The 13,411-nt window shown below is 52.6% G+C and overlaps 1 protein-coding gene and 1 pseudogene across 3 annotated transcripts in view; one reads left to right on the plus strand and one right to left on the minus strand.

Annotated features, from left to right (window-relative positions):
- The window catches only part of GTPBP1 (GTP binding protein 1), a 28,347-nt gene extending 15,495 nt beyond the window's left edge, over positions 1-12,852 (plus strand). For 2 of the 3 annotated variants that reach the window (XM_024239609.3, XM_054542914.2), the window contains exons 5-12: positions 1,033-1,156; positions 3,610-3,724; positions 5,316-5,460; positions 5,568-5,750; positions 6,523-6,658; positions 7,292-7,470; positions 8,773-8,973; positions 9,922-12,852. In XM_024239609.3, the coding sequence (XP_024095377.3) occupies positions 1,033-1,156; positions 3,610-3,724; positions 5,316-5,460; positions 5,568-5,750; positions 6,523-6,658; positions 7,292-7,470; positions 8,773-8,973; positions 9,922-10,014 (1,176 nt within the window). In that variant the 3' untranslated portion in view covers positions 10,015-12,852. 3 annotated transcript variants of the gene reach the window in all.
- LOC103888972 (thioredoxin-dependent peroxide reductase, mitochondrial-like) lies at positions 1,622-3,354 on the minus strand (annotated as a pseudogene).
- Positions 12,853-13,411: the final 559 nt, after the last annotated feature.

The following is a 13,411-nucleotide window of genomic DNA, read 5'->3' on the forward strand; positions in this document are numbered from 1 at the left end:
ACATTTATTGTTACTGGAAGGATAGTAACAGTAATAACAGGTGCAATTGCTTAAAAACCTAGTTCCTGCTAGTTGTGTGCTGGACCCTTCATGTGTGTTGTGACATTTAAACATCAAGTGACCCTCTGAAGTGGATATTGTTATCTCCCCATTTTACAGATGGGGAAACTGAGGGCCAGTGATGTTAAGTTGAATCCACTTTTTGTTGTTGTTTATGAGACACAGTCTCGCTCTGTCCCCAGGCTAGAGTGCAGTAGCTCGATCATGGCTCACTGCAGCCACAACCTCCCAGGCTCAAGTGATCCTCCCACCTCAGCCTCCCAAGTAGCTGAGACTACAGTGTATCCTGCCACACCCAGCTAATTTTTCTTTTTTTTGCGGGGTGGGGGAAACGGAGTTTTGCTCTTGTTGCCCAGGCTGGAGTGCAATGGCACGATCTCGGCTCACCGCAACCTCCACCTCCCAGGTTCAAGCGATTTTCCTGCCTCAGCCTCCTGAGTAGCTGGGATTACAGGCATGTGCCACCACGCCCGGCTAACTTTGTATTTTAGTAGAGACAGGGTTTCTCCATGTTGTTCAGGCTGGTTGCAAACTCCCGACCTCAGGTGATCCGCCTGCCTTGACCTCCCAAAGTGCTGGGGTTACAGGAGTGAGCCACTGTGCCCAGCCTTAATTTTTGTATTTTTTTATAGAGATGGAGGTCTTACCAGGTTGTCCAGCCTGGTCTCAAACTCCTGGCCTCAAGTGATCCGCCTGCCTTGGCCTCCCAAAGTGCTAGGGTTACAGGCATGAGCCACTGCTCCTGGCCTGGATTCACTTTGATGGCTCAGGACAGTTGTTTCCCTGATTGGGTTTATCTTTTTTATTGTTTGCAAGTCTCCTCCGATTTTGACACCCCACATCATTGAGTCAGGGGTTAAAGTGATTTTGCCCAGCCCAGCTTTCCTCCACATCTGCTTTTGAGCCCCTGTGTCCACCCAGCAGCAATCTCTTTCTCTCTCGTCCTGACACTTCCTTTCTGTGTTGGGGCAGGTGGGCAGCAATGCTGGCATCGTGGGGATGACCAAAGAACACCTGGGCTTGGCACTGGCACTCAATGTACCCGTCTTTGTGGTAGTCACCAAGATTGACATGTGTCCTGCCAACATCCTGCAAGGTAAGTGAAGCCTCCAGCTAGCAGCAGCCCCTCTGATTGGGGCTGTCACCTACTGTGCCTTCAGGTGGTCTGCTACCACGGCTTTAGCCCAGAAACTTCTTTTCTTTTTTCTTTTTATTTTTTTATTTTACAAAATGTTTATTTTTATTATATGCTCTACATTGAACACTTCAGCAAAGAAAATAATTATAATAATTTCAAAATGCAATCCCTGGATCCAATAAATATCCTTTATAATCCATTACACTGAACAATATCTAGAAATATGTGTAGACAAAGTTAGCTAATGAATAAAATAAGTAAAATGGCTAGGTAAACTATAAATTTCAAGCATGAGGGATCATGCATGATCAGTTAAGTCACTCTGCCACTTTTTAAAATAATATGATTCACATTTGCTTCAATCACATAAACATTCATTGCAGGAGTTAAATTTGACTGCTGATAACAATTGAAAGCTGTGATCTTTGTTAGCTTAAAAGAAAATTCAGCTTAATACAAAGACATTCGAGATGAAAATTTCAGGACCCTTGATCAGAAGCTTTCAATGTGTGTTGCTCCACTTTGTTGTAGGGAAGATTCAAGTAAGGCTAAGACAGAAGAGTGTTTCCACTGAAGATGTGATCTAAGAATTGCCTTCTACAGAGGCGAAGTATGTGCTGTAGAAACTAGCTAGCCACCAAGATGTTACCAATAAAGGATTCCTTATCCTAGCAACTAACCATGTTTAAAAGGCCTTAGCCAGTGTTAAAAAATAAAACATTTAGAGTAATATTTATGAGTACAAGCATAATTGGTTCCTTGCCTTCTACAGATAATCATCTATAAAATGATAAAAGCAGGCTTCAACTGTTTCTTCTCTGGGGTAAGAAGGTGCAGATACATATGGGCGATCTACTGATTTACCTTCTGAGAGTACTCTTTGGAAGCAGCTGGATTTGGCTTGATTGTAGGAGAATCCGGTGTCCAGTTTGCTGGGCAGACTTCTCCGTGGGTTTCTACATACTGGAACGCCTTCACCAAGCAGAGGGTTTCTTCCACGCTTCGGCCCACTGGGAGGTCATTGACGCTCAAGTGCTTGAGACTCCATCGGGGTCAGTTATGAAGAGACCTCTTAGTGCAAGACCAGAACCTTCTAACAGCACACCGTAGTCTCAGGAAGTTTGCTCAAATCTGACAAGAGTGGGATGTTCATGTGGTCCAAACCACCATTATTTCTTGGTGTATTTATCCAGGCAAGATGACTAACGTGGGAATTCACTGAGACCACAACAACTTCACAGTTCACATCATGAAATTCCTTAGCTTTGTCACTAAAAGCAACAGTTTCTGTAGGACCACAAAGGTGAAATCCAAAGGATAGAAGAAAAGCACCAAATTATTTCCCCTTGAAGTCATCAAGGCTTAGGTCTTTGAACTCTCCATTGACAATGGCTGTACCCTTAAAATAGGGTGCATGCTGGGCGACAGCAGGTGCATGGTATGAGGAGCTGGTGCTAAAGAATTTTGCTTGACCGGAACCAGACCATAATATGTTTGTCAAGCTCGTTCTTCCAGAAGCAGCAAGCTTGAGGGCTGCAGTGGCAGAAATGCCCCAAGGAATGGCACTCACATGTCGGGCAACCGATGCTCAGAGCAGCCTTCCCACAGCAGCTACCATCTTCAGTGCATGCGGGCAAAACTTGCTTTGTCTTGTACTTAGATCTTGGCCTGAATTTCCATCAGCCCAGAATCTTCTGCTACTTCCTCCCCTATTTAGTTCTTGGTCTGAGCACAGCCTAGAATTATCCTCTTCCTTGTTCCTTCTGGTTCCACATGCAGAAATCTTGAGATCCTGAATCTGGCACCTCTTTTCAGGTGATCCCAGGCAGAAGGAGTTGGGCTCTACCAGCTAAGCTGGATATATACGGGGAAGTTTGGACAGAGGGTCTGATTACCTTTTACCACCAAAGCTTTGACACAAGGTTGCAGGACTAAGCCTTCATGCCTTTCTCCCTCACTGCTAAAGATTGTAGAAAAGTATCCCTTTGGGAAGCCTCATAGTAAGGGTCTCTGTAGACTTCTAAATGTCTAAGAGATCCTTTTTGTTGGATGAGATTTTTTTCCAGGAAGTAGTGCATTCTGAGAACTGAAGTGTGAACTGAATGGTTTTTCTTGGGGACCCTCAAGTCACACACTTACAGGAGGCAGGTCGTCTAGACACAAGAGAAATCTGCCAGGTTTCAGACACGGAACCCTAGAAAAGAGGCCCCATCTGTGCTTTTCTTACTCTAGCAGCACCCAAAGTTTTGATCCTCCTTTCTGCTTCTCCAAGCATTGTGGCATTTAACACTGGTCCATCTATCTTGTCTGTCTCCTGCTTGCATCAGTAATGAGTGGACCCATCTTGCTGTTAAAGCCTGGCCAAAGAGAAGGCTGCGTCCCCCTAATTTTGTTCCATTTCATCCTTTAAGAAACCCTGAAGCTGTTACAGCGCCTGCTGAAGTCACCAGGCTGCCGGAAGATCCCCGTGCTGGTGCAGAGCAAAGATGATGTGATTGTCACAGCCTCCAACTTCAGCTCTGAAAGGTAACGGGTGGGGAGCGCACACTTCAGACAGGCACCCTTGCAGGCAGGACCACAGTGAGTGATGGGCCTGGAATGGCTGTCAGTTTGGGCATAAGGTCTCATGAAAACACTACATCAACATCTCTTCCTATTCAGAGATCGGAGGAAATAGAAGCTTCCAATCTTAGCGCAGGGTCTCCCAAGCCAGCATTGTTGCCCAGGGGTAATATCACGTAACCCAGATTGTGAGGTGCTGGCATTCCTGAAGTTGGCATCCCGGCTGAGACTTCAGTGTCCTTATCTGTGAAATGGGAATAACATTCCCTTCCCTGTAGGGCTCCCGTGAATGTTGGAAATGAAGTATGTAGAGCACTTAATGCCCTGCCTGGCTGATGGATGGTAAATACACAGCCATTTTTGTAACTCAGTTTTTTATACTGTTGTTCCTCAAAAGCTCACTAATCATAGATCAGTTTTGGCATTTACTCATTAATGTATTCTTTCATGCCATAAATATTTATTGGATGTTTGTTCTGCAAGACTCTTTATCTAGATGTTGAGGATTCAGAGTTGAATTGAACACAGTCCTTGTCCTCAAGGTGTTCAGCTCCTTGGTGAGAGATGCTCTCTTGATAATGGTGAACTCCACCAACTCTGCCTGTTCACCCAGAGCTTGATCTATAGTGCCAGGCCCAGAGCAGCCTGGCTTTTTGCCTATGCCTCTGCCCTGATGTGATCTTCAGTACCATCAGTTGGCCAGCAGAGGGGGCACGTTTCAGACAGTCCCATTTGAGCTTGTTGATATTGTTGAGTGCCTGTTCTGTGCAGGCACTATTCTAGGAGCTGTGGGGAATGGATAATTCATGATCTGAAGGATTTTAATTCAGTTACCCTGAACAGGAGCGATAGAGGCCATTTACAGGACTCTGATGAAAAATCAGATGCAGTCATGTGTAATAGAGAAAAAGCTCTCCAGGAACTCAGAGGAGTCAAGAGTGTCCACCCAGGAAGGATTTCACGGAAGAAGTGGTATTTGAGATGAGCTCTGAAGGGTGAGAGGGCCTGGTAGTTGCGTAAAAGGGAAAGAATTCAGGAAGGAAGGTCAGAGTGAGCAAATCCACAAGGGCAGAAAAGTTCCAAGGTTTTAGGAGAAGGGAAAGTTCTCTGATGTGGCTGGAATATAGGAATTTGCGAGAAGTGAATTTGCAGAGATGGCTACAAGCCCAAGCAAAGGGCTGTGAGTGTTGGGAGAGGGATTTGGGATGTCTTCTCTGCGGTGGAAAGGCGGTTAAGGATTTTAAGCAAGCATGCGTGTGTTTGAGGAAGAAGCAGTCATGAGGTTCCAAACTAGGGCAGTGGTGGAGGACAGAGAGGAGAGGACAGGTGTCAGAGACAGAACTGAGAGAAGAAGGCCTCAGAGCAGGGCTGGCCAGGAGCTTGCTAGGTCAGGGCAGGGAGGTCAAGCCCTTGGAGGCAGGTGAGGGAGAGGTGGAGTCATGAATAGTGGCATCTGCTCCTCAAGCCCTGTTGCTGTCCCTGGCCTGTGTCAGGGCAGGACCTGGTCTCCTGAGCGCCTCTCTCCTTTTTTCCTTCCTCTTCTCCCTTTGCTTAGGATGTGCCCGATATTCCAGATCTCCAACGTTACAGGCGAGAACCTAGATCTGCTGAAGATGTTTCTCAACCTCCTCTCCCCCCGCACCAGCTACAGGGAGGAGGAGCCTGCTGAGTTTCAGATTGATGACACCTACTCCGTCCCAGTGAGTGGCTCTGGGCGGGTAGCTGGGTGGGCACTTCCTACAGTGGCATCAGGGGGTGGGTCTGTGCTGGGGATGCACTTATGAGGCCAGGGTCTTCTCTTTGGCAGGGTGTGGGGACAGTGGTTTCGGGGACAACACTGAGAGGCCTGATCAAGCTGAATGACACGCTGCTGCTGGGCCCAGACCCCCTGGGTAACTTTCTGTCCATTGCTGTCAAATCCATCCATCGCAAGCGCATGCCTGTCAAGGAGGTGCGGGGTGGCCAGACAGCATCCTTTGCGCTGAAGAAGGTGAGTAGCGATGATACTGAACACTCCCCTCAGACTCCATCATGCTGGGCTCTTGGCCAGATGCCCTCCTCACCCACTCTAGTCCTCGTGGCTGCTCTGCAAGGTCGGGATTACTGGCCTTATTTTTACAGATGAGGAAACTGAGGCTCAGAGCCCAGGGACTTGCCCAAGACACACAGCTTGTAAGTGCTAGAGCGAGGAATGCCTGCCTTCTAAGCTCTGTTCCTCCCTCTGGTGCCTGAGCAGGGTGGCCTGAGCTCAGTGGTGAGGTCAAATAGGAGTATCCCTGCTGTGCAAGGATCCTTCTACATAGGACCATTGGGATCTGCGCCACATCCTCTTCCCATTCAGCCTTCTATCTCCTGGGGTTTGGGGTGGGTTCTAGTTCAGGGGTCACCTACCTTTACCCACCAACTAAATTAACCAGGAATAGTAGGACTTTCTTCCCCAGAGTGGTCAGGTCACGCTCACCTGTTGTTCCCCCTGAATGCTTGCCTGCCTTTGCTTCCTCATTCGTCCTTCATGGCCCAGCAGCTGAAGTGCTGATTCCCGCATGAAGCCTTCCTGACCCCCAGTAGTAGTGTTGAGTCTTCCATGGAGCACCGAGGGTGCTTGTGCTGTCCACCCTAGAAGGCCTGTGGTCCAGTTGGTGAGGAAACCAGGCAGAGTTGGGGTGGTCCCTATCCCTAGAAAGACTCTTGGTCCCTGGGACCAGGGGTGAAACCAGAAGGCATAATTGTCCCTGAGGGCTGGGGCTCCCTCTTTCTTTCAGATCAAGCGCTCGTCCATCCGGAAGGGCATGGTGATGGTTTCCCCACGTTTGAATCCCCAAGCCTCCTGGGAGTTTGAGGCCGAGATTCTCGTCCTCCACCACCCCACCACAATTAGCCCGCGCTACCAGGCCATGGGTAGGTGTCTAAGGCCCTGCCAGCCCAGGAGGCCCTCGTGCTAGCTCCCCTCAGAAGGTATTCCAGCAACCCAGGCCCCCTAGTTCCAGCTGCAGCTGGGTGGTAGGCCTCCTTCCTGTTTAGTGATGCTGTTCCTTCTGTTCCACCCATGAGCCGCAGTGTTGATTCCTTCCCACAAACACTGAGGACTGGGCTCTGAGACCCAGACCTATCCTCAGGGACCTCACATGCAATCCTTCAGCAAGGTCTGCTGAATGCTGCTATGTGCCCAGCGGTGTTGCTAAGGTGCTGGGAACAAAGATGAGGTGGATGGGCAAGGATCCTTCCCCGCAGAAGCCCACAGTCCAGCGAGGAGGCACATGTGCGGTGTGCTGTAATCCCAGGAACTAGGACCCTTTTCTGCACAGGGCCTGGGGGTGGGGGATGACGGGTGGGCATTAGCTGGAGGAAAAGATGGGAGATGGTAAGGCAGGATCAGAGCCAAGAGCAGGCTTCACGGGGGTCTGTAGGCCCAGAGATAAGGCCCCACCCTTCCACAGCTTAAGCGTATTTCATGCTTTCACTCACTGCCTCCCCTTGTCCTGAAGCCACCAGGTGGCTCCAGCCTACCCTGACCTCTGGCTCCCTTGACAGTGCACTGTGGGAGCATCAGGCAGACAGCCACCATTCTGAGCATGGACAAGGACTGTCTGCGCACTGGGGACAAGGCCACTGTACACTTCCGCTTCATCAAGACCCCTGAGTACCTGCACATAGACCAGCGGCTGGTGTTCCGGGAAGGCCGCACCAAGGCTGTCGGCACCATCACCAAGGTATGGCCAGGGCAGACCTTGCCTGCCTCCAGGAAGCACCAGGGGCCACTCCTGTTCTGTGACCCTGAGCGCAGGGCAGAGGTTTAGTCACTGCCATGGGAGAGCCGGACCCACTGAGGTGTGGCCTCGGTGCCATCTCTCTACTCCCTTAGAGGTATCCCGTGGCCTCCTGTCCTGGGCAGTGGTGGTGACCATGGAGAGGAGAAGGTAGGGTTAGGGTATGATCTTCCTCCATAGAAAACTGGTGACAGAATGTCTGGGCCCAGCCAGGCTCAGCCTTCAAGGTGCCGTCACAGGTTCCTGTGGCCTCACTGGGGTCATGTCTAGGGTCTCCTCTCAGAGCAGAGGTCTGGTTGGAGTAAGTGCAGGGGGTTATGGGCCTGAGTTCTCTTGGGGCTTAAGCTGTTTGTGTATCCTGGACACTTGCCCACTGCAGACCTTGCCCGTGGTCTTGGAGGGGCATTTGATAGAGGGGTTTGACCCCTGCTCTGTACAAAGGAGGTACTGGCTCCAGCCTACCTGAGATCTTGGAATCAGTCTTCGGCTGGCCTTGCCTCCAGAAAAGGCCCCCATCCATGGTCACCCTGGGGCTACAGATATCCTTGAAGGCCTGCATGCTCCTGGGACTGCTGAGTTTGGCCAAGGCTGCAGCAAACATTGTAATGTCCTCTGGGACTCACTGGGCTGCTTTTGTGCTTTGTATGAGATAGAACTTGGGCCACAAGGGAATATTTCAAGTCAGTTACTTCTGGCCAAACTCCAGATGTTTCCAGCTGAGGAGACATTCACTTGGTCTCTTCGGGAGGCCTGGAGTTAACACTTGCCCTAGACTCTTGTTACGGGGGCAGCAGCAGTGTGCTGGGGCTGGAGCTGCAGCATGCTCTGAGGAGTCTCCACCAGCTTAGCAATGAGGAGAGCCCGGAGCTCCACTTGCCAGGCTCTGTGCAGGCTCTGGGCTCTGGGGGCTGGACTGAGCGGGAGGTGGGAGATATGTTCACCAATTTCTCTGAAGGAATAGTAGCTGTAGCAGAGAACAGGATGGAGCCTTTCTGGGCTGGGCAGAGGCAGGAAGTGAGGCATGAGCCCAGGGCCATAGCAGTCCTCGGCCACTGAGTGGGGATGAGAATGCCTCTTCATCCCCACTGCCTCCTGTCACGGCCTTCCTGCCATCCGCCTTGCCCTGAACTGGCAAGATCAAGGAATGAGGAGTCCTTGGGAGAAGGGGGCTGGGGGTGAGGGGTAGCCAAGCCAGTGCCACTGCCCCGCAGCACCAGCCTCAGCCTCTCTCCATGACTCCCACAGCTCCTCCAGACCACCAACAACTCCCCGATGAACTCCAAGCCCCAGCAGATTAAAATGCAGTCGACGAAAAAGGGCCCCCTGACGAAACGAGACGAGGGGGGCCCGTCTGGTGGGCCAGCAGTAGGAGCACCCCCACCTGGAGATGAAGCCTCCTCTCTAGGGGCTGGGCAGCCAGCTGCGTCCAGCAATCTCCAGCCTCAGGTGAGTGCGGGCCCCTCGCGGCTTCGGCACGGTGGTGGGGGCTGTGGCTTTTACTCTGATTCGGTGAGGGTGACATGTAGGCAAGCCTCAAGCCTGGCTAGAGGGTCTCCTCAACAACTCTGGCACTGAAGTGCTCCTAAGTGTGAGGCATTTGTCTCTAGAAGCTATAAGGCAGTGCTTTCCAAAGCGGGGAATACAGCCCACCTGAAACCAATTTAATTGGCCCTAACTAGCATTTGGTTTTAATGAAATAAAATAGAGCAGAAAAATGTCGAAGCTTCCCTTTCATAGTAGGAGTAAGTATTGCAAGTATTGCTGGTGTGAGTGTCCAAGTGATATATGTGTGCACTGCAGTCCAGCAGGTTTGAGAGACACTGCCTTAGAGGGTCCTCCTCTGTCCCCTCCCTGACGTGCACACATCCTGAAGGGGAGGTGGCTTTGGGATGTGCCAGTGCGCCTCTTACTCGGCCTCTCCTGCCAGCTGTCTCCCGTAGGCACTCTCTCCTGGTGTGATGAAGGCCTGGTGCCCCTTGCACCCCTCTCCCCAGCATCTTTCTCCATTGTCCCCTCATTGGAAAAGGAGGCTGTGCCTGGATCTGTCTGTCCATTCTGTTATCTGTCTCCCATGGGTCTTTCCTCTGGTTCGTTCGCTTCCTTTCTCTCTCTCCTGCTCTGCTTTGTGCTTCTCTGAATGGCTGCTTCTCATACCCTCATCACGTATATCCTACCCACCCTGTAAGGAAGGCAGGGCAGACACTGGCTCCATTTTAGAGACAGAGGGGAGGTGCTGCATGCAGTGACCCAGTAAATTCCTGGTCAGGCTGGGGTGAGGACCACGCTGCCTGCTCACGCATCTTCCGTCCCCCTCTCCCCGCTGCTCAGCACCTCTGGTCTCTGGCCCTGCTCCTGATGGGCCAGTGCTTCTCAAGCTCCTTCTCTCTCTTTCAGCCTAAGCCCAGCAGTGGAGGCCGGCGACGAGGGGGCCAGCGCCACAAGGTGAAGTCCCAGGGGGCCTGTGTGACTCCTGCCAGCGGCTGCTGAACCTTCCCCTGGCCCACCCCCACCACCCAAGGGGTCATCATCTCTGGCCACCATTCCACCAGATGGGCAGAGCAGCTATGACCGCCACCCAGCCCTCCCGCTCAGGCCACAGCCGGAGCCTCCGCATTGCCCCCACCCCCATTTTCCAGGGGGGTTGTAATTTATAAGCTGAGGAAGGTAGCCAGACTTCTGGAGGACTGACCATCTCTCACTGTCCTCCCCACCTTCTTCCTCACTCACACATTTTTTTGTACATCTGGGCCCTTAGTTTTTATTCTGTTTATTATATGTCTCTGTCTCTCTCTATTGTGTGTGTGTGTGTGTGTGGTGCAGGAGTGCCACCCCCAGGGCCCTGTCAGCCTCTCTTTTCTCCTCCATGGCTGCCTGCCTGCGAGTCTGTCTCTGAGAATCCTCGGGGCGGTCAGGGGATGTCAGGAGGGGAAGGAGCCGCCCTCCCTATCTTGCTGCTCCTCTTGGCACTCAGGGGCACCTTCCATGGAGCCAGACTGGGTGGAGGGGCTTCTGGGATTTGGTGTCTGCTGCTGCCAGAGCAGGAACCCCCAGTCTAGGACTTGGGCATTTTAACAGAGAGAAAGTAGTGGCTTCTCCTTTTCTCTCTCTCTGCCTTTTTCCCTTTAAGCCCAGAGATTCAGGTCATGCCAAAAGCTCTCTGGTTGTAACCTGGAGACATGTGGAGGGGAATGGCGATGGGATTATAGGACTCTCCCCATCCTGGGCCCTGACCCTGACCCTTGCCACCAACCCAAAGACAACTGGTGGGTTTCCCCTTGGAGACAATCCTGCGTTTGCCTGGGCCGGCCCTGGCTGCCCTCAGCTTTTGCTGATTTGCCCGGCCTGGAGCCTCCCATCACCCCGCTTCTTGTTGGGCCTCAGGCACTGGTTACCAAAAGGGGGTCTGGGTCTGCTCAGGATCATGTTTTCTAGCACCTCCTGTTGGAGGGGTGGAGGGATGTTCCCCTGAGCTAGGCTGAGACTAGAACCCCATCTTCCCCGTCATGTCACTCCTGTGGCTGCTACAGGAGCACAGTAGTGAAGGCCTGAGCTCCAGGTTTGAAAGACCCAACTGGAGCGTGGGGAGGGCAGGCAGGGTTCAGTGAAAGGACACTTCCAGGGTTAGGACAGAGCATTTAGCCCTCTGGAAGAACCCCTGCCTGGGGTGGGGCTGTGCAGGCCAGAGAAGGTGGCATGGGCCTGAACCCACCTGGACTGACTTCTGCACTGAGGCCACAGATGTAGGGGCAGGCTGGTGGGCGGGGGTGGTTCATTCTCTAGCCGGGGCAGACACCCAGCTGGCTGGGTCCTTCCTCAGCCTTGCCTCCTCCTGTCCTCAACCCTTTCCTTTCCTCCTGCTTGCGGACTGCTGGTCCCCTCTCCTTCCCTCCTTCCAGCTGTTTCTAGTTACCACCTACCCCTGGCCATGGACTGATCAGACCAGCATTCAAAATAAAAGTTTGTTCCAAGTTGACAGTGTGGTGCTCCCTGCCCAGCCCCTCCAGGTGGAGGTGCTGCCACGGGAACGCAGTTGCTCTGCCTGCCCTGGGGCCCCTGGCGATATCTGGGAGCAGGGCAGTGCTGTGAGGAGCCCAGCTTTCCCAGTCAGGCAGGCATGGCTTCCATGTTCAGGCTCCCTCACCAGCTGGTGACAGGGGACAAGCTTACCAACCTTCTCTGAACCTCAGTTTTCTCATTTACAAGAGGCAAAGCCATACATCAAGGTTGTGTGGATTCAGAGAATGTGAGGCCCTGGGGTGTCCTACACACGGGAAGGGCTTGCTCAGTGAGCGGTCTGCACACCGTTAGCCACCCTGCCACCTCTGTGCCCTGGGCAGGCTTGAAAGGAAAGCTGTGGCTGGGACTGCCAGGCATCTCACACGCTCCTGTTGACATTCCCAGCAGCCGCCCCTGAGGTCGATGTTTGTTCTGTTTTTCTTTTTTTTTTTCGTTTTTTGAGACAGAGTGTCGCCCTGTTGCCAGGCTGGAGTGCAGTGGTGTGATCTCTGCTCACTGCAACCTCCACCTCCCAGGTTCAAGCGATTCTCCTGCCTCAGCTTTCTGAGTAGCTGGGACTACAGGCGCACGCCACCACGCCCAGCTAATTTTTTGTATTTTAGTAGAGACAGGGTTCCACCATGTCGGCCAGGATGGTCTCGATCTCCTGACCTCATGATCCGCCCGCCTCGGCCTCCCAAAGTGCTGGGATTACAGGTATGAGCCACCGTGCCGGGCCTGTTCTGTTTTTCTAGTTAAGGGAACTGAAGCTTAGAGAGAAATGTCACCAGCAGGTGTTCATTCCTGTGCCAGCCTTGCCCCCCGGCTTTTCCCAGGCGAGCTCCTGTGTGTCCACTGGCTCCAGCCCGGTCCTCTGTGTCTTGGCTGCTTCCCTCCTGCTCTTTGTCCTGACTCTTGCCCTGCTTACAGGGGCCACTACCTGCTGGTGCCTCCATAACAAGCCTCTGGCGTTGAGCCCCCTGGCATGGCAGGGGCTGTGGGGTCTGGCTTTCCACCAGGCTTAGCCATGGCAGAACCTCGTTTTATTTTAACTCTTTGCCCTTACAAACAGCAGTACTTGCGGGAACCATTCTTGGGATTCAGGAGCTCTGGCGACTACCTTGGCTTGTGGCCGCACCCAGGAGGGTGGGGTTGGATCTGTGTAGTTGCCAGGCCCACATCTGCCAGCAGGGGGCTGACTGGATCCATGCTTTACTGTGTTTAATGGGGGTAACAGGGGTCCCTACAGCCCTCCCAGCTAAACATTTGGAACAAAACACCAGCCCTTTTGTAGTGGATGCAGAATAAAATTAATCCAATCACCTCCAATGGCAAGGCCTGACCCTTCTGTGTGTGCAGCAGGTGTTTGTGGCGTCTTTCCCAGGAGTAAGGCCTGTGATGGTGGGATGGGGATGGCCAGACCCCTGACTCCACAGTCAGGACTGTTCTGGCTTATCAGCCCCCCTGGCACAGAGAAGGTCACAGGAATGAATATGCCACGCACAGGGGCAGCACAGGTTTAGTTGGGTTGGGGGAGTACCGTGGAGCCAGCAGTGTGAGGGCTGTGCTGCGAGGGCCCAGTAGGATTTGAATGTACAGATGGGCAGAGGGCATGTGCCCAGCCCAGGCTCTGGACTCTTGCCACAGTGTGTGGCAACTTCCAGGGGCTTGTTTATTGGTGCTGCGTGGGGATGTCTCCTTTGTTTAGATGGCGCCAGAGGCAGAGCAGGTGTCAGTGAAGGGGAGTGAGCACAGGACCAGCTGTCTCCCAAGAGGCTGAGGAACTGGCCCAAGGCTTTGGGGGCTGGATTTGTGCCTCACCCAGCTCCTCTCTTGTGGCTGTCTCCACAGCCCTCCCTACTGACTGGGTTCCTGCCTTTGTTTTCTC

The sequence above is a fragment of the Pongo abelii genome, chromosome 23 (genome assembly GCF_028885655.2).
Source record: "Pongo abelii isolate AG06213 chromosome 23, NHGRI_mPonAbe1-v2.0_pri, whole genome shotgun sequence".
Lineage (NCBI taxonomy): Eukaryota > Metazoa > Chordata > Mammalia > Primates > Hominidae > Pongo > Pongo abelii.